Raw genomic sequence first — 18100 nt, 5'->3', positions numbered from 1 at the left:
TTTCTTCTTTCTGTGTTGTTGTTGGATATAAAACTGTGGTTTGTAAGAGACAGGGAGATGCTAGAAAAACCTACAGCTCATTTCAGATTCCCCCGTGATGCACTGGTAACCCTTGGTCTCCCCTTTGCTTAAGTCATCTCCTGTATGTTCAGTGCTGTGTGTGTGTGTGTGTGTGTGTGTGTGTGTGTGCTTTTCCTGTTGGTACTCAATGCCTGAGTTTGACCCCTTTCATTTCCAGTCACCTGGAAATTTCCAGCCACCTAGGTCATCTCCACCTGAAATGTTCACCAATAACCCTGCTATTCTGCAGTGATGGAGTGGTCTCTATCATGAGAGGTCTTTTCTAGAGCTCTGGTTGCTTACGCGTTTTACTTAATTCTCTACTGGAGATTTATTTATTTATTGTGTATACAGTGTTCAACCTCCTTGTATGCCTGCAGGCCAGAAGAGGGCACCAGATCTCATTACAGATGGTTGTGAGCCACCGTGTGATTGCTGGGAATTGAACTCAGGACCTCCTGAAGATCAGCCAGTGCTCTTAACCTCTGAGCCATCTCTCCAGACCTTCTACCCGATTTCTTATCCAGGCCATGGTTTTAAATGTAGCAGTTGCTTTCCAGATACACTGTAAATCCCTTGTAGAATCTCTCTCTAGGTAGCTGAGGTGGGGATCAACCGGGGTTGGGTGGGCCTTGCTTATCTCCTGGTGAAGTAAGTCCAAGGGGATCAGCAAACTGTTTTGATACAGGAAAGGGTTTTTTGTTTGTTTTGCTTTTCTTTTAGTAAACAAATAGATTTCTTGCATGTAAAGCGGATAGGCAAATACTGGCTTTTGACTGATGTGTGGAATGTTACTGCTTCTCACCCCAGGCCAAGAAATGGTTGATGCCCTGTGGAAGGTGGTTGTTTCATTGATCCTGTTTACGGTCAGCCCTGGGGATGGACTGTTTCGCTCTATATACCGAAGTGCCGATGTTTCCAAGCCATTCCAGGGAAATGCAGGACAGCCTCTATTTCTTAGCCCTTATATCAAAGCTGGGAAGATCAAGGAGGGTAAGTCAGAAAAATGATCGATGGTATTTTAAAAGTAACTATCCCCCAAGATGCAAAACACGTGTCAGTGTTCTTATTAAGTGGCTTTATTTCAAATACTAAAGACTGGATGCCGTGTATCATCTGAGTTTTGAGCTAGAATGAGGGGGTGGGGAAGGAATACGGATGCAGTTGAGCTGCAGCGTTTCTCTTTACAAAACCAGTGGGTGGCTCCCAGGGGCGCGGCACAGACAAAGCCAGTGCAAGCCTTGCAACTTGGATGCGTGAGTGTTGGCATTTGCGCTGGTCAACAAAGCAAGGTGTGTCCACTTAGGAAGATTGAAGGAGGAGCTCCATGGCCCTGCCAGAATTCCCACCGATGCCAGCTGGTCGGTGTGGGCTCCACACTCACAGGGCTTCCCTCCAGCCACTTTGCTGTGCCTCTCAACTGGGCAGGTTACACAGCCCAGGCCTCAGTTTCCTCGTCTGGAAGATGCAGATTTAACTAGCATCTTGCATAACTTTGAAGGATGCCAGGGAAATCTAGTGTGAAAGAAAAAAACTTAGAAAATTGCCTGTACGTATCCTGTAAATTTCTTTCCAAATCTTAACATCTGCAGGGGCGTCATTAAGAGACTATTAGGAGGCTGATCTCTGCCACTGAATAGGAAGAAGTCATATTTGCTGTCGCTAAACTGAAGTGTATGATTGCGTGGGCTCTTATGGCATCTTGGTGCTTAGGTAGAAGTCACCATGGCCACAAAGAACCTCATCTGGGGGAACTCAGTTGACCCTGAAGCTACAAATCGTGTCCAGGCTCTGGCTTTGAGGAATCGTTTGTACAAAGAAGCAGAGGACTGGGCTGGTGGCCAGGAGGAGTTGAGGAAGGGTCACAAGCAAAGAGGAGACCGACAATGAGTGTTTGCTGAAGGAAGGAATGGGTGAGGTGTGATTTGAGGAGCTGCCGGAGGGGACCGGGTGGGAGAGAAAGGAAAAAGGGACTTGCTGGAGGGTTCGATGGGACTGAGGGTGGACGAGAGCAAAAGTTTCAGGTCTCAGCAGGCCAAAAGTAAGTCTAAACACTCTACAAAAAAGTCTAAAATAAAGCAGTTTCCCCATTGGAAGTGTCCTCACAACCAATGGGTTGCTACCATTTTTGTTTCCGTTCTTATCAAGGGGGTTGAATCCCACCTTCATGGCTTCTCCATGAAATCTGAGTTGGCTCTAGGTTTTTCTCTTTGCTACAGGAAGGTGAAAGGGCCTTCACTGTGTAATCAGAACACATGAAAAAGGATTCGGTTTCACTTTCTACAGTCAAATTCACAGAAAGACGGCTGCCTGGCCACATGGGCTGATTCCAAAAGTTGTATCCGAGTAGGAAGCAGGTCAACAGCCCAACGCCACAGTGCAGCACAGCACGAAGCTCAGCTTCCTTAGAACTTCAGACGGATGCGCAGATTTATCTCACTGGCAAGAAGTCAGGGAAAACCATTTGATGCTGAGCTGAAAAGGGGATGAGGTCATTATAACCAACTTCTACCCAGCAGCATGCAAGGAAGGAGATGTGGGCATTTGGATTTGTCAAGGGTAAGCTGGGAAGATGGGGGAGCAGAGAAGCCTGTGGGGCTCAGATCTTCTGGCTTCTGCTCTGTGCTTTGCCTGCAGAAGTTTATTCCCCTTTGTTTGAGAAGCCTGTGGTCCTCTGAAATCAATGCATGGGAACCAGTTAAGGAATGCAGTGAAGTGTTACATCCAAGCCAAGTATGCTCAAAAGTGAGAGAAGGGACGTCATTGATATGATCAAGATAGAAAATAGTAGTAGTAGTAGTAAAAATAATAACAAATTATAAAGTATATATTGTGAAATTAAATGAATAAAAATAAATAATTATTAATAATATCATTATTCCCTAATACCTAGCACAAGACTTTTATGCAGTAGGCACTTAATAAATACTTATGCAATTTACATTTGAGTCTTAACTAGGCCAGAAACCACATTTTCCATATATTAGCTCATAAAGAACAACCCTCATAAAAAAACATAATTATTGTCTCCATTACATAGATGAGAAAACTGATGATCTAGGAAGATAAGTATCTTGCCCAGAGCTATAAAACCAGTAGGTAGCCGATCTGGGATCATAACCTTTGCCTACCAACCACACTACGAACCGCTGTGCCATGAGACCATCTCCTGACTCAAGGCTGTGGGTAAGATATGGGTAACCCAAGAAGGGTCTTTGTGCACAGGAATCAGGAGACAGCTAAGCAAATACACTAGGTGAAGAAGCCATCGCGTGTCTGTATCCTATGTGGCAAAGAACACTGCGGAATTCACCCGAGTAATGGGTTGTCCCCATCCCTGACTTGCAGCATCCCATGGTTATTGGCATACACAGTAAGGGAGAAAGCCTGGTCTTTAGTCCTTTGGTAGCAGGCCCAGCAGATCTCCATCCTATGAATCTGAGACACTTCCGTTATTAGAGTTGTGTTTCACACTCGGAATCGCTGAGTGGAGTTTGAATGGTGGATCCAAAAGCTGGCACATCTGGGGACTCAGATGCTGCCCCACAACATAATTAAGGATAATTTTATTCATCCGCTTTGCTGAAAGTTCAGGGAGCTGTGGACAGATGGTCAGCTCCCTCTTCAAATCCCCGTTGTCAATGGAGTCTGTCAAAGCTGCAGGAATGGGAGTCTTAACATCGCAACAGAACGTTTTTCAGATAAATAGTAGTTCACAAAAAGACAAGGGGAATTTTTGTTTTTTTAATACCTAATTAGCTAGCTTAATTTTATGTAATTGTAATTGCATGTTTGCTTTCTCCGAGGCTAAAATAATTCCTTACATTCTGGAATAAAATGCAGAAGACAAATTTTAACATCTTTACAAACACTATATTTTCACAAATTCAAAAGGATATTTGTTGTTGGGGGTTCTAATTTGTTGTCTGTGGACTGAAAGTGTTTGTATACGCTGGGGATGGCTGGAGTGTTTGTGGATCTAAATTGTACCCCAGTTGGCTGGCTCAACCCTTCTCTGGCCAAACTCCAATAATTCTCAGAGTATTAATGTCACAAACGCTGGGAAGAGCAGCAAACAGCAAAGACGGGAGTGAGATGACTTCAAAGAGAACCTTTTCTTGCTTTAACTGTTTTTTAAACATTTGTATTTGTGCGTCACAGAGTCAGAAAGATAAAAAACTGCAGGTGGGAGCCTGTTTTCCAGACTGCATTAATAGCTGACTCTGAGCTAGGGATGAAACGCACGTCTGAACATATTTAAAAATCACGTTAGTTGAGGGAACTTTTGATTATCTTACTGTGATTTGGCGAATAGAAATTTAAAATATGAAACAAAAACACTCTTTCATAAATAGAAAGGGGTCTTTAAAGAGGAAAGGGGTCTTCAAAATTTGTTAAGATATTGACAAGGTCTGTTTGCCAAAAGGGTTTGGAGAAATATGCTAATCCCAGCACAGTGTCAGTTCTGCCCATTCATTCATTCATTCATTCATTCATTCATTCATTCATCTGCCCTTCATTATCATTCATTCATTCACTAAAAAGTATTTATGGGGTGTCTTAAGTATGTGGACTATCACGCTAAGTCCCAGGGGTTGAGATTAAGTGAGACAGATTTGCTGCCTCCCTACAGCTGCTGTAGGAGGAGAAAGGGGACAGGACAAGCCTAAGTCCATGTCAGTGGAGACGCAGCCTGGGCATTCTCTGGACGGAGGGGCAAGTGAGCAGCCAGATTCATCCAGAGCTAGCCTGCAGACCCTGGGCGCACTGCTCTCGGAGACAGATTGGTGCAATCATCTCTCGCCCATATCCCGTTCCCTTAAGCTCCGTTCTATTATTTATTTTCTCTTTTTCTCATTGTACTTTGACCTCTCTCATTTTTCTCTGTCTACCCTCTGAAATCCCATCCTCCCCATTTCCTCTGTTTGGATTGTCTTCAGCCTTCAGCTTTTACTTCTTGGTCATTCTTTTTGGGGAATGGATGTGCGTCTGTTTGATGGTGAGAAAAATTAATATATTTGCTCAAGGTAAGTGCTTTCCGACCCTGGAGTGTGATTCTCTTTTGGCTGAGAGGAGAAAAAGAGGAAGAAAATGACAATGGGAGGGAAGAGTGGGAGCTGAGGCAAGCCCAGTGTCTTAGTAACCGTTCTATTGTGAAGAGACCTCAGGACCAAGGCAACGCCTACAAGAGGAAACATTTAACAGGAGACTTGTTTACAGTTTAGTTTAGTCCGTTCTCATAGTGGGAAGTATGTCAGAATCTTCCAGACCTGATGATGGAGAAGTAGTTGAGGGTTATAACTTGATCTGTGGGCAGAGAGAGAAGGTGACAAGAGAGATTGGATCTGGCACAGGCTTTTCAATACCTCAAAGCCCACCCCCAGTGACACAATTCCTCCAACAAGGTCACACTTCCCAATCTTTCTCAAATAGTCACTCCCTGGTGACTAAGCTTTCAAATACACGAGCCTATGAGGGCCATTCTTACTCAAACCATCACACACGGTCTCCAGACACTTCTCTTGTCTTTCTTTATCTTGAAAGCCTTTCCCTGCTTCTTTTGGGTCATTTTTGGGGTGCAGCTGTTAGTCCAGTTTATCAACAATGACGGTTTACTTAGTTTGGCATTCTGAAGGCTGCAGAGCCCAAGAGAGCTGGACCTGGTGAGGTCACTTTGGGCAAGGGCACCTCATAGAGCCCCGAAACAGCACAGGCCATCGTGAGAGACTACAGACGCTGGCTTACAATTCTTCTCTTCTTACACAGCCACAGCCTTATCGCATCAGGGCCCCACCCTGGAGGTTGCCTTTCAATTTATCACCCACAAAATCCAGCTCTCAGATACTGAATGTTTGCTCTTCTGGTATTTCAAAGGCACATTCTTAAGCACTTTCTGCTGTTCTTCATGGCAAGTCTGTAGTAGGGCAATCTGTGCCCACATTTGGCACAGAAGGAAAGAGTCTTGGAGACGAATTACTTAATGAAGGATTGAATTGGGGTTATAAACCAGGTCTGTCTGACCAAAAAGCTCAGCTTTCTACCTTGCTAGCCCAGCTGAGCCCTCAGTCCACTCCCTACTGAGACCTGTCCTTTGCTCCACCTCTGTCTCTTCCCCCATCTGTTGCTGGACTCAGTCACCACTGCCACTTTCCAGACAACAGTAGCTATGTGTCGTGCAAGCCAGCTTTTTTCCTATCCCCCTTTTCCTGTGTGTATGTATATATATATATATATATATATATATATATATATATATGTACTCATGCGTGCATATGTGCCTCAGCGTGGAGGTCAGGGGACAGTGTTGGGCGTCATCCTTAATAATGTTATCTACATCCTTTGGGACAGTCCCTCATTAGCCTGGAACACACTAATTTGGCTAGAGCAGCAGGCCAGTGACCCAAGGCTCTTCCTGTCTCAGCTTCCTCAGCACTAAGATTGCAAGTTGACTTTTTTAGTAGGTCCTCAAGTCAAGGTTCAATCCAGACCCTCATGCTCCCAAGGCAAACCATTGGCTGACGGAGTTCACAGGAACCCAGAGTCATGGTATCCAAGCCTATCAAAAGAAGGCAGCTAGGGGGCTTGGGAGGTCACTCCGTCAGCCAATGGTTGAGAATCTACGCACAAGGGAGGCTGGCTGCCGCCACCCAGAGGCACAATGCTGGTTAGGCGGTTGTGTTAGGGAGTATAATAAATGAAGAGGAAAGGGAAGTGTGTTCCAGAAGTGTACCCCTTAGAAAGGCATGCCCACTTCTAAGAAAGGAGCTCATAGTCTCAAAGCTAAGACTTACAAGGCTATGACAAGGGAGAAGCATAGGAGGGGAGGTAGCGTGCCCAATGCCTCCCAGCATTAAAGAGGAACTGAGACACACACACCTCAGTAGCTGCAGCCAGGCAGCAAGACTTCCTGCCTGCTATAGGTAGCTGCACTGAGTCAGGGGTTTGTGGGATAAAGACCCTGGGCTTTACATCACTTCCTTCGGGATTGAATACTCTTTCTTACAATGGTAGGTTTTTTGTTTTGTTTTGTTTTTGTCAGTGATATGATTGCGTGCTGGACTGGGGAGAGATGCCCACCACGGTGGGTATCATCCGTTGATGACACGTTGACTACCTAAGCGTTCTCCAATTTAATATATCTCAGACTGAAATGCCGTCCTGGACTGAGTCTGTACTGAAGGACGTTTCTCTTCCTTTTGCTCCTGTGTACCCCAACACCCACTTTCTGTTCTCTTTCCGCCCTGTTCCTTGTAGCTCCTTCTCTCCCACTTCCTGTCTCCTATGCCCGGGGCTCAGTGCAATCACCTTTAGGAGGCAGGAAGGAGCATTGCAGCCTAGCTGTGGTTTCCAGGGTATATGTGCCTCAGTTTCTCTTTGATGCTGGGAGGCCTTGGGCAAGTTACCTGCCTTTTCTATGCCTCTCTTTTGTCATAGCCTTGCAAGTCTTGGCTTCTATCAGCATCATCTCCTTCTAAGACCCCCAAGGCTGGCTGAGGATGTCCTCTTTCTCCTTCTCTGTCGCTGTGGGCAGCAGAAATCCAGGGTCTCCGCCTTGCACAATTGTCCCTGTCCTCCTTGGCCCCCTGTGTAGCCATGAGGTCACCCCAGGTTCAGCTCCTTTCTGCAGCCACTCTGAGCCCCTCAGGTCTGATCCTTAAGAGACCAGCAGACTTTGTGCCCCTAACAACAGGTAAGTGGGGCCAGAGGTTTAATTTGCTTCCCTGTATCCTTTCTTTTGCCCATTCAATGGGTATAGTGGAAACACCTGAGGGGCTCAAGCAATAGAGATGATGGGTGAGTTCCTTCTCTTAGGAAAAACAAAACAAAGAACAGCTAAAAAGACTTGGCTCCTGGCCCCCTTTAGATCCTGGCCCCCTCTGCAGCTTCTCTTGACCTCACCGTGAATGGGGACTCTAGGGGACCAGTTGGAGGAGGCTGGAATTTGCCATTGAGAGGACTCCTCATGAGGCCTCCTCTCAGCTTTGTATCCTGGTCTGTTGGTCGGCATAGGTCTCCCCCAGTCTGAGCAGGCTCATGGAGTGTGGTCTCTAATCTTTGGGTGTGTTTTCTTTCTCTTCACCAGGGCAAAAGAAGAGCATGGTCAGTCCTTTTTTTGGAATGAGCCTGAAGAGTTACTCCGGCTACATCACGGTGAATAAGACTTACAACAGCAACCTCTTCTTCTGGTTCTTTCCGGCTCAGGTAGGTGGCCAAGCCCTGTAGTGGAGAGCTGAGGGGAGCTCACTCCAGAACAAATGGAAATAGTAGCTTCCAGGGTAGACCCATGGGTTTTCCTGTGTGTGTGTGTGTGTGTACATGTATGTACGTGTGGCGTGTATATACATGGAGGCAGGAGATCAATGTGTCTTCCTGATTTGTTCTTCAGCCTATTGTTTGAGCCAGAGTCTCCCACAGAACCTGAAGCCGGAACACTGATCTGGCTAAACCGGCTGGCCACGAACCCCAGAGATCTGTTTGCCTCTGTCCCTGAAATGCTGCCATTATAAACCTATGCTACCAAACCCATTTTTATATGTGGGTACCAAGGATCGAGACTCAGGTCCTCGTGTCTTCATTGCAAACACTTTGATGACTGGTCCATCTCCCAGCCCAATTCAGCCTTTCTTTAAAATTAGCACACAGTAGGTTGGACAGTAGTTTTAACATAGGAACAGACTATGGAATTTCTGCACCTCATTTGTTGTTGCTGATTCTCTTTCTCCCTTCTCCCCCATTTGCCTCCCCTCCTACTCCTGTTTTATACCCCCTTCTCCTAGTGACCCCTTTACTACTTTTAGACCATGTGACCCATTATCCTTCCCCACTTCCCTTAGACTTTCTAGTTCCTTCAAGGCTGGAGAATCTTTCAAAAATGCTTTAATATGTTTCTAAAAATAAATAAATGTTTGTGGAGGAGATATGGAGAGTCCTCCCACACACACTTTATAGTACCACAGTAACCCTCTTCCTGTCTCAGCCTTCTTTGTATCTTTTAATTGTTCAATTTATTTAATTGTTTAATTTATTCAAGTAATACTTGGAACTCTTTCCGTGAGAGAGATCAAGGAAAGGAAGGAGTGGGAGGCCCAGGGAGGAAGGTGTCGGGAGAAGCTGCTGAGAGGAAGGAGTGGGGGCCCCTGGGAGGTTGGAGTGGGGGCCCCTGAGAGGTTGGAGTGGGGAGTCCCTGAAACCAACAGGTCTCTCAGCTCAGTCACCTGGCTCACCTGTGGTCTTTAGGGGCTGCTCACCTCCCCAGCTCCTTGGAGACACAGGAGGAAATAATTTTGAGCTCACCTGAAAGTTTTGGCTCATTCCCACTCCACACAGTTCTTTGTGAACAAGACCCTTTAAGGTTGAAGGTCCCTTTGGGGCTCTGAGGGGGAGGCACTGAAGTCCATAAACACATTAAAAGCCTACCACTGAGCCCTTTTCTATTTTTCACTTGCCAAATTGGATTTGCTTTAGAAGCTGGAGAAAGCAGAGCCTATCTCCATGGAGGCTGGTGTTCATATTTGCATGTGATTTGCATACAACAGTGTTGCATATATAATAACCTAATAAATTGTTTTAACCAGTGTCAACTGTGAAGTTGAATAGGCTTTTTTCCCATTTCTTTCTTTCTTTTATTCCTGGTACTGTCCTGCTGTGATTTCATGACTTATTTCTCTCTCCTAACCACGTGACTTCTGATGTGCTTCACCTCACAGTAAGCTGTCCTTCAGAGAATGGACTTGGCAGTGGACAGTGGGGAGTTTCAGGTGTGTAAGGTTGGATCTTTGGTGTGTGTGTGTACGTGTATTGCATGGAATCAGGAGATCAATGTGTCTTCTTCATTTGTTCCTGGTAGACTTTCTGGACTCTGGAGGGATTCTTATTTCTTCCTCTGTGTGGCTGTTGGAAGAGTAACTGATGAGCGCAGAGCACAGAATTAGGGGAGAGATGGGAAGATACGGGGAGGTGGCTATGCCCAAGGTCCCTTCTGCGCATGAGCACAGTCTTCTCCCTAGCGCTGGGCACTGGTAGATTCCAGCTGGCAGAGAAACTGAGGTGTGCTCTCTCCAGCCTCCCAGCAGAGCCCAGCAGGGTGAAAGATGCTAACTGACCCTCAGCTGCAAACAGCCTAGAGATTTCAAGGTCACTTGACCTAACTGAGGCCTAAAGGTATTACCTCACTTTACTACATAGAGGCGCTCCTTGTGTTTCTGTATTGCATCTGTTTCAGAGCTTAGCTTGACACGCACACTCTAAGCTGGTCCGAGGTTCTCTGTGAGCTCCTAGTAGGACTTTGTCGTGTTTCTTGCCATCTCGATCCATGCGTGTTTCTCCTCTCCACACCTTGTCCCCTCATGTTTTTTTTTTACTTGTTTCTCAAACCCCCAAGTTCCTCTGAGGTTTCATGCCTGACTTAGGAAATGCATATATACGTATTTAAGCTTTGTTTTCCTTGAGGTAGGGTCTTACTATGTAGTTTAGGTGATCCTTGAACTAATGGTGATCCTCCTGCTTCAGCCTTCCCAGTGCTTGGTTGACCGGAATGTAACAACACACCTGGCTATGTGCAAATTTTAATCTACACATAAAAGTTAAGCATCTTTGTGGACTACCACGTGCTGTTTTGATACATCTATGCACTAAGTGATGTTTAAATGTCAGCATGATTTCAAATGCAGATGTACGTGTTATGTCTTATAAACAATGCTTTCCTTGTGGTGAAACCATTCAAAGAACTTCCTTGCATCTCTTCTGGACTGCACTGTTTATCTACTGATCTGATACTGCTCACACACCGGGAACTCCTACCTCATTGTAAGTTAGTACCTACGGGGCTAAATTTGGGGAGTAAACCATGCCCCATTCTTTGCTTCCCCCTCCTCTTTCCAGGCTACTGCTCTGTTCCACAGTGGTCCCCATCTTCACCAGAAAGAGGTGCTCATAGTAGTCAAACCGTGGTGGGAGGGGGTCGGGGTCGCATGCATCCCTTTGGGGTGCGGTCAGCTTTCCAAATTGTTCTTGGCATTTTCACTAAGATCTTCTGGGGCTCAGCCTCTTGTCATCCCACCCTTCCTTTCCCTTTGATCCCCACCCCTACTCCAGCTGGTGAAGTCTGTTTCTTTCCTTTCTCTTATACATTGTCCAACCTGGTTCTGGATCAAGAAGTTCTTCATTGGCGTCTGTGTGATGAGTTTTTAGTAATTATTCAGATTTGGGAAGACAGCAGTTAGTAATGTGAAGAGATGAGAGAAGAACTAAACAACAGAATGGTTTCCTTTCCTTCTGTTTCTACCTGATGGGCCTGGTCTAGCATGGCTTTGCATGTTGAACTGGAGAGGGGTGCAGTTCCCTAATGTTCCAGGGTTCAAGGTTACCCAGTTGGCTTGTTAGTTTCCCTCTCTTAATTAGCTGAGAACATAGCTATTCACCCATTGACTGGGCTGTGGTCTTTTGGATCCAGTTCTATAGCCATAAAAACATCCTAAGGTGGTCCCAAAAGTCCTGGCATGTGCTGTCTCAGCACAAACGTCTTAGGCTTGGGGTTCTGCAGGAAGTGAGAGGCAAGCTTCCAGAAACAAGCAGAGTTTTGTTTTGAAAAGGCCATAGTGTGGATAGGTAGGGAAAGATGGTGCCACACCTCACTCGGATGCTCACAGGCACAAGCAAGTATCCAAGTTCCAACTAGGAACTAAGGAACAGGGTGGAGCAGGTATAGAACCCAAGGAGAAGCAGCTGTCAGCGACAATGAGGGAAGTCCTTTTCATTTGGCAGAAATATGAGTTCCTTGCCTGTCCCAGGGAAGCAGCTGACATTGTCGTCAGGAGAAAAATGACATCTTTTTAAAAAACGAGGGTAGCAAAAATAGAGATCCAGGAAGGATGCTGCACTCAGAGCATCCTCTGAGTCACTTTCTGGATGCTGCTTCTCGGATTATTTAGCTTTCCTGTTATTTCTGTGAGATTCCCATTATTGTCTACCAGTCAGTGCATAATGAATTCCAGAAGACAACATCAGTGCACAATGGGAATACTGGAGGGGAAATAGCAGGCTTTCTGCCTGGGATGGACAGTGCACCGTAAGCAATAGAAGACAACACCTCTGGTGGCTGCTGTTAGCAGAACTCAAGCCCTGTGCTCACCCCGCTTTGGCTGACCCACAATTTAAAGCTCTTTAACCTAGACTTCCTGTGTTTGACCCTCATGTGTCATTTCCTTAGAAAAGTCACCCCAGAAGGTACTGGGGTACAGAGGTTGAAAGTATGGCCTCTTGCACTAATCAGGCTTGGAGAGCCAGAGCTCATTTCCTAGGGGCAGGGAGCATCTGCTGTCTCAGTTCACAGTGAGAATGCGGAACAGCTGGCTGCCTGACCTGGGTCTCAAGGCAAAAGAAGTAATGGTGCTAACTGATTAGAGAAATGCCTGACTCACAGTAAATCTCGCGTTTATTGTTAGGTCCTATTATTGTTATCACTTTGGTGATACTAGTTGCCACCAATACTGAGCCAAATAAATAACAGTCCATGAGCTGTAAAGGAAATATAGAGGGAAATTGCAAGTCAGAAGGCCCCAATCACCAGGCAAGAATGTAGATTAATTGCTGTTGGATAAGGAAATTACCATGTGAAACTGGACTTTGTCACACTTCAGAAGATAAAGAGACCTTTGAGGCTGTCTTCTTTGGAAAGAGATAGCCAGGTTTTGACCTTATCTTCTAGGAACACAAGTAATTTGAAGTGTTCAGAGTTAGCCCAGCCCCTTTCCTGAGGTCCACCCCTAGCTCTTCCGGCAGAAGACAGGCGTGATTCTGGGTTTATGTGGTGCTTTTAGAGTTGAGATACCGAGAGACCCCTGGGGGCAGCCTATGAAGAAGTTCTCACTCACGAACCTGCAGGTTGGACCCTCCACAGCCAGACACCAGGAAATCAACATGACCCAGAGTTAGGCTATCAATCCCTACACCCAGCCATCACCGAATAGCAAGGGGCTGCTCTGACAATCTCTATCAGTGGAGGCAGATGTTCTGAAGTGTCCCGAGAACCTACTGGACAGCTTGTCTTGGCAGTGAAGGTGGAATCAGGGGCCCCCAAATCTGTCTCCTGTAGCCAGATATACTTCCTCCCCTTGGTGTCAGGACTTCCTCAGTAGCAGAGTGCTTGTGAGAGAGGCGAAGAAGTCCAGACTCCCTCTCAGGTCCCCTACACTTCCAGGATCCCTAGAGTCCATATCAGCACTCCACATCTTTGCTAGTACAACTTGTCAGGGGTCTTGAACTTGGGAAAGATGAATGGGTCAGGGTGTAAGGATTCTGTTCCAGGTCTGCAATTCCTGGTTGTTTAACTCAGTATACGGCATTTTTTTTTTCTCCCTGGGGTTCCGTCTAATCTCATTCAAATAGGGAAGGTCAACAAATTGATACATAGGACTAGGGCTGTGTCTTAGTTCTATAAGCTACCCTGCCAGACATCACCCTGTCCCTGACCCGTGGACAGTATGAGATCATAGAGTCTTAAAAGCTATTAAGGTTTGGAAACAGAGCCCTAGATAGCTAACACCTTTTTTTCCTTTAGGTTGAGCTACAGTATCTTGTGACCGTTGGTACCTACTCACTAAACGGTGAGGCAGTGGGTGGCTACTGCATAGGTTGGGTGCGACAGTGTGCATGCTTGCTTGTTTTGCATCTCAGCTCTAATTTACTAATGACCCAAGATAGCAGCTTTAATCATCTTTGCTATTGGGTGAGTATGTCACTAGAGGGCGCTGGCACCGCAGCACAGAGTTCCCTTCCTTTTCTGTTCCCTGTCTAGCTACATTTCCATATTCTATGTTTTGCATTTTGGTCTTGCTGCTCAGTTGGGTGACACTCTGCCTTAGTGGTTCACTCAGACCATGAGACCCTCTGCCTGGGTGACCATCCAGCTGCGGCCAGCTCATGGCCAGGCAATCCAGGGAATTTAGCTCCAAGGGGTTGTTTCCAGGCCCTCTTCAAGGAGGTCTGGAGCGCCTTGGGGCGTTCCCACGCCCTTCCAATAATATCGATCTGCCCATAAGCTCTCTGCTGTCTAGCCCAGCGTTCTCTTTACATACCTATGGAGAATTTCCCTCTGTGTCTGTGCCTTTTATACTGTCTTTCCTGTTCCTGGGATGACACAGGCAGCTTGTGGTCAGGCTGGTCTTAGCTCAGCAATCTGGACTTCTGCCTGATTCTATCTGCACCCCTTGTGGCTGCAGCACACAGGCATCTTGGAGAGGGATTACAGGCTAATGTTTCTGGCTAAATAGAGCAACTGGTCATTCACACAGGGAAATGACTATGCGGTTCCTGTCTTATGACGGGACTCTGAGTGGTCGGGCCACTCATTCTTTCTCCTGAGGAACCGGGGATGTTGTGAAAAGACCTCAGGGGCTGGATCAGCCAATTTGTCACTCACTCTCACTCCTGGCACATCAGGGGCTGGATCAGCCAGCATGTCACTCACCCTCCTTCTTGACTCATCAATATGCTTTTCATCTTCAGATACTTGGGCAGGTTGGTTACACTGCAGCTTTCAGGCTTACCTTGACTTTGGTTATGGGACCCACAGGGATTCGCTAGTGTGTGTCTAAAGGTACAGTATGATTGGCCAAAGTTCACAGCAGGTGATCTTCTCTTGATCCAATCAGCCAAGGGTCATATGATAGGAACATGGTCAATGGACCTTTTTTTATAAGTGTAGCGGTTGTTCCTATGAAAGGCATTTGGGTCAACAGAGTTCTCAAACTGTGTCTACTGCGGGTGACCCCCGAACCATTGCCAATACAGCAGGTGTTAGAAGTCAAAGACCACTGCCTTCATATTTTTTTTCTGATATTCTTGAGGCATCAAGGATCTGAGATAACAAAGCTATATAAAACAAAATAAAGTAGCTAAAAAGATAGGTTATAGATCCTAAGTATATTTGAACTGTGTAGAAAACTTTTTGTGTCCAGTTGTCTTTTGGGGGAAATGAAAGTTCTATGCAGAGGTGGAAGTTATTAACCTTTCCAGTCATTTTCATCTTAACTTGAAGAAGAAGAAAGACCAGACTCCCACATCCACATCCTCTCATTCCTTCTAAGCTAGCCTTCTTGCCGAGGTCCTAAGAAGTCTTCACAACCTCCTGGGGTGGTTAGGGAAGAGCCAGCCGAGGACCAGTGGGCTTAAAGCTGAGACAAGTCAAAGCTCGGTAAGAACCTGATGGAACTTGGAAACGGTAGAAGGAGACCAGAAACAAATGAGAAAGTTAATTTTCCCTATGAGCGATCATAGCAAAGGAAAGTCTAATGTGTGCCGACATGAAGCAAGATGATCAGCATTCCCTAGCAACACACAGATAGCCTAAGCAAGCTGTTCACATGTGTTGGGACTATGTGCGTAGAATCAAAATGATACTTCATAGCTGTTTAATGATTCTGGTTGCAAAACTAATTGCTTTAAATAAAACCCCTTTCCTTGATTAACACAGCGTGGCAGCTGAAGCATCAGAAGAGCAGATATCTGTGGGGAAGAGCGGGAGTCCATTCAAATCCACTTTGGGAAATTTAAAGACATTTACTTTAGATACTAATGACCGGTTAAGAGCAAACATGTTACAAACCATCAGTCTTTGCACATAGAAGCACAGGGAAGGACTCAGAGAATTACAAAACACACTTCCCATTTTAAGCCTGGTTTAAAGTCTGGCAGTGGTTTAGCTATTGCGTCCTCTTACCCAGTGTGGTGTTTCTTTGTGGCATGGAAGAAAGGGTTGGCCAGAAGCAGGCATGCAGATTGGGTACTACCGAAAATATTGCCCTCTCCTGTGGTAAGCTGCCTAAATTCCCTAGAGCAAGCACAATAGAACCTTCTGTGTAATATATAACTACTGGAATGGTTAGATTTTTGTCAACTTGATACAAAACAGTCACCTTGGAATAGGGAATATCCATTGAAGAATTGCATCCATCAGATTGGACTGTGGAGTATTTTCTTAATGAATGATTGATATGGGCAGGTCCAGCCCGCTTTGGTGGTCCCGTGAAGACGGATGCTAAAAAGAAATTCCATACTAGCTCGGAATTGAATACAATAAAGGCTTATTTATTTAGGGGTAGACTCACAGATCACAGTCTTCTGCTCGAACGGGAAAACAGCAACCGAATCCAGCAGCCGGAAGAGAGGGCGGGCGCGTGCTTTACTTCGGCATTTATACTATAAGAGGCCATGCCCAAGTGGGCAGGTAACTTAAAGGCTACTGACTGAAGGACTTCCTACAGCAGTCCCACCCTGGCCTGTGATCTTGTGAGGCACAAGAAAGCAGGCCGAACAAGCCAGTAAGTGACATTTCTCTTGTGGTCATCGATTCAGTTCAGTTCCTTCCTTGAGTTCTTGTCCTGATTTCCCTTAATGATGGACTGTAAACTGTAAGATGAAATAAACGCTTTCCTACCCAAATTGCTTCAGGTCATGGTGTTTATAACAGCAACAGTTTATAGAGGACCACACTGATTGAAATTGGTACCGTTAGCCCCTGCTCCCAATGTATTGATTCTCCATTTCAGCAATATGTATAAGAGACAATAGAAAGTTATATATACTCTGTCTTATTGTCTGTTCATGGCCGTAAAGCTTGGGGTCTGGTCTGGTTGGAGACATGGTTGGAAGCCTAGGAACATAGCTGATGTGTCTCTTACTAGGACAGTGATGGGCCAGGTAGGACCTGTTTAGAGTGCATGCATTTTGCTTCTTTCAAGCGACAACCCATGAAGGCACAGGATCATTGTCTTTGGCAGTCATTGATAGTAAGCAGTGGAATGTGCTATTGTAGAAAGTCTACTGGACAGAATAGAAATGGTGCTTCCTCTGGGCTGGCTGTTCATTATGCAAGAAATCTTGAGGAAGGAATAGCCAAGATTGGGACTGGCCACCAGGGGTCGCCAGAGGAATTGAAAGGGCAACTGATAAAATGGGCCTTGTTCTTTCCTTTCCTGGCTCTTTTTCTCCCTCTGCATTTTCTTTCCCTTTCCCTCTCCCTTTCTTCCTTCTCTCTCTCTTTCCTCTTTCCCTCCCCCCTCCCATTTTGACAGGGTCTCTCTGCGTGGTCCAGACCAACATTAACTCTTAATCCTCTTGTCTCCAGTTCTCTAGCAGTGGGAAGGCAGGCACGTCTAAACACCGGGCTGCCACAGTTCTTCCCTGTTCACCAGTGAAGGCCTCACCCTCTTGGGCCCCATCTTGCCCCCATGTCGGCCATTGTTCTTGGCTATCTATGTGTCCAGCAGACCCAGGACTCCTCTGGCCTTTCGCATTTCATTGCTCCTCCTCTTCACAGCAGCTCTCGCGATAGTTAGCACTCAGACCCGTGATTCACTCATAGACATTTTCTTTCTTGGTCATCAAATAGATAGCTCTCTGCCAGTGGGACTACTCACCTATGAGGTCCAAGACGTTTGAATGACCTCCCCAAAGTCCTGCCTTTGAGTCCTCAATCTCGTGTTCCCCTGCCCATGTGTTTATATATGTAGCTACACTTAGCTGTCTTCCCACCCATCAGAAACACCAATCAGAACCGACGCTTTACAAAGAGACACCAGCCACCGCCTGACGTGCTCTGTCTGTACCTGCTGCTCACATATGCTTAACCACCCACGATTCCAGGCAGAGGGCACTCAGATGCGGAGATATGATGGAATCTTGCCTGGGACACACAGCTCTAAAGTAGCATAGTTGGAAGTCCAGTCCTGGCAGTGTGGCTCTGGTATCTATACTCTTTACCAGTGTGCATTTCCCCCAGGGGGCCATGAGTCGGAGCTAACTCACAGTTCAAGAGAGCGGCCTGCGAATAGATAGTGTGTGCTAGCAGATGAACTGTGCCGGATGCGGGCAGCATGATTACAGTGAATCCCACAACCTGTGGTCCAGCAACCACAGAAACTGCAAAATCTTAGGGCTTTCCTGTGTCTATGGCGCATGGAGTGTCGTTCAGACGACCATGTGCATGGCATGTGTATAGAGAGAAGTCCGCCGACAACTTTAGGAAATAAGGCTGGGAAAG

General features: G+C 46.1%; 1 protein-coding gene across 2 annotated transcripts in view; it reads left to right on the top strand.

Annotated features, from left to right (window-relative positions):
* Nucleotides 1-878: 878 nt before the first annotated feature.
* The window catches only part of Cpvl (carboxypeptidase vitellogenic like), a 100795-nt gene continuing 83573 nt past the window's right edge, over nt 879-18100 (top strand). For both annotated transcript variants that reach the window (XM_075955333.1, XM_075955332.1), the window contains exons 1-2: nt 879-1053; nt 8144-8262. In XM_075955333.1, the coding sequence (XP_075811448.1) occupies nt 879-1053; nt 8144-8262 (294 nt within the window). The remainder of the gene's footprint in view (nt 1054-8143; nt 8263-18100) is intronic.

The sequence above is a fragment of the Microtus pennsylvanicus genome, chromosome 21, assembly GCF_037038515.1.
Source record: "Microtus pennsylvanicus isolate mMicPen1 chromosome 21, mMicPen1.hap1, whole genome shotgun sequence".
NCBI classification, from domain to species: domain Eukaryota; kingdom Metazoa; phylum Chordata; class Mammalia; order Rodentia; family Cricetidae; genus Microtus; species Microtus pennsylvanicus.
The sequence above is the reverse complement of the archived record's forward strand: the minus strand, read 5'-3'. Positions and strand labels throughout refer to the sequence as shown.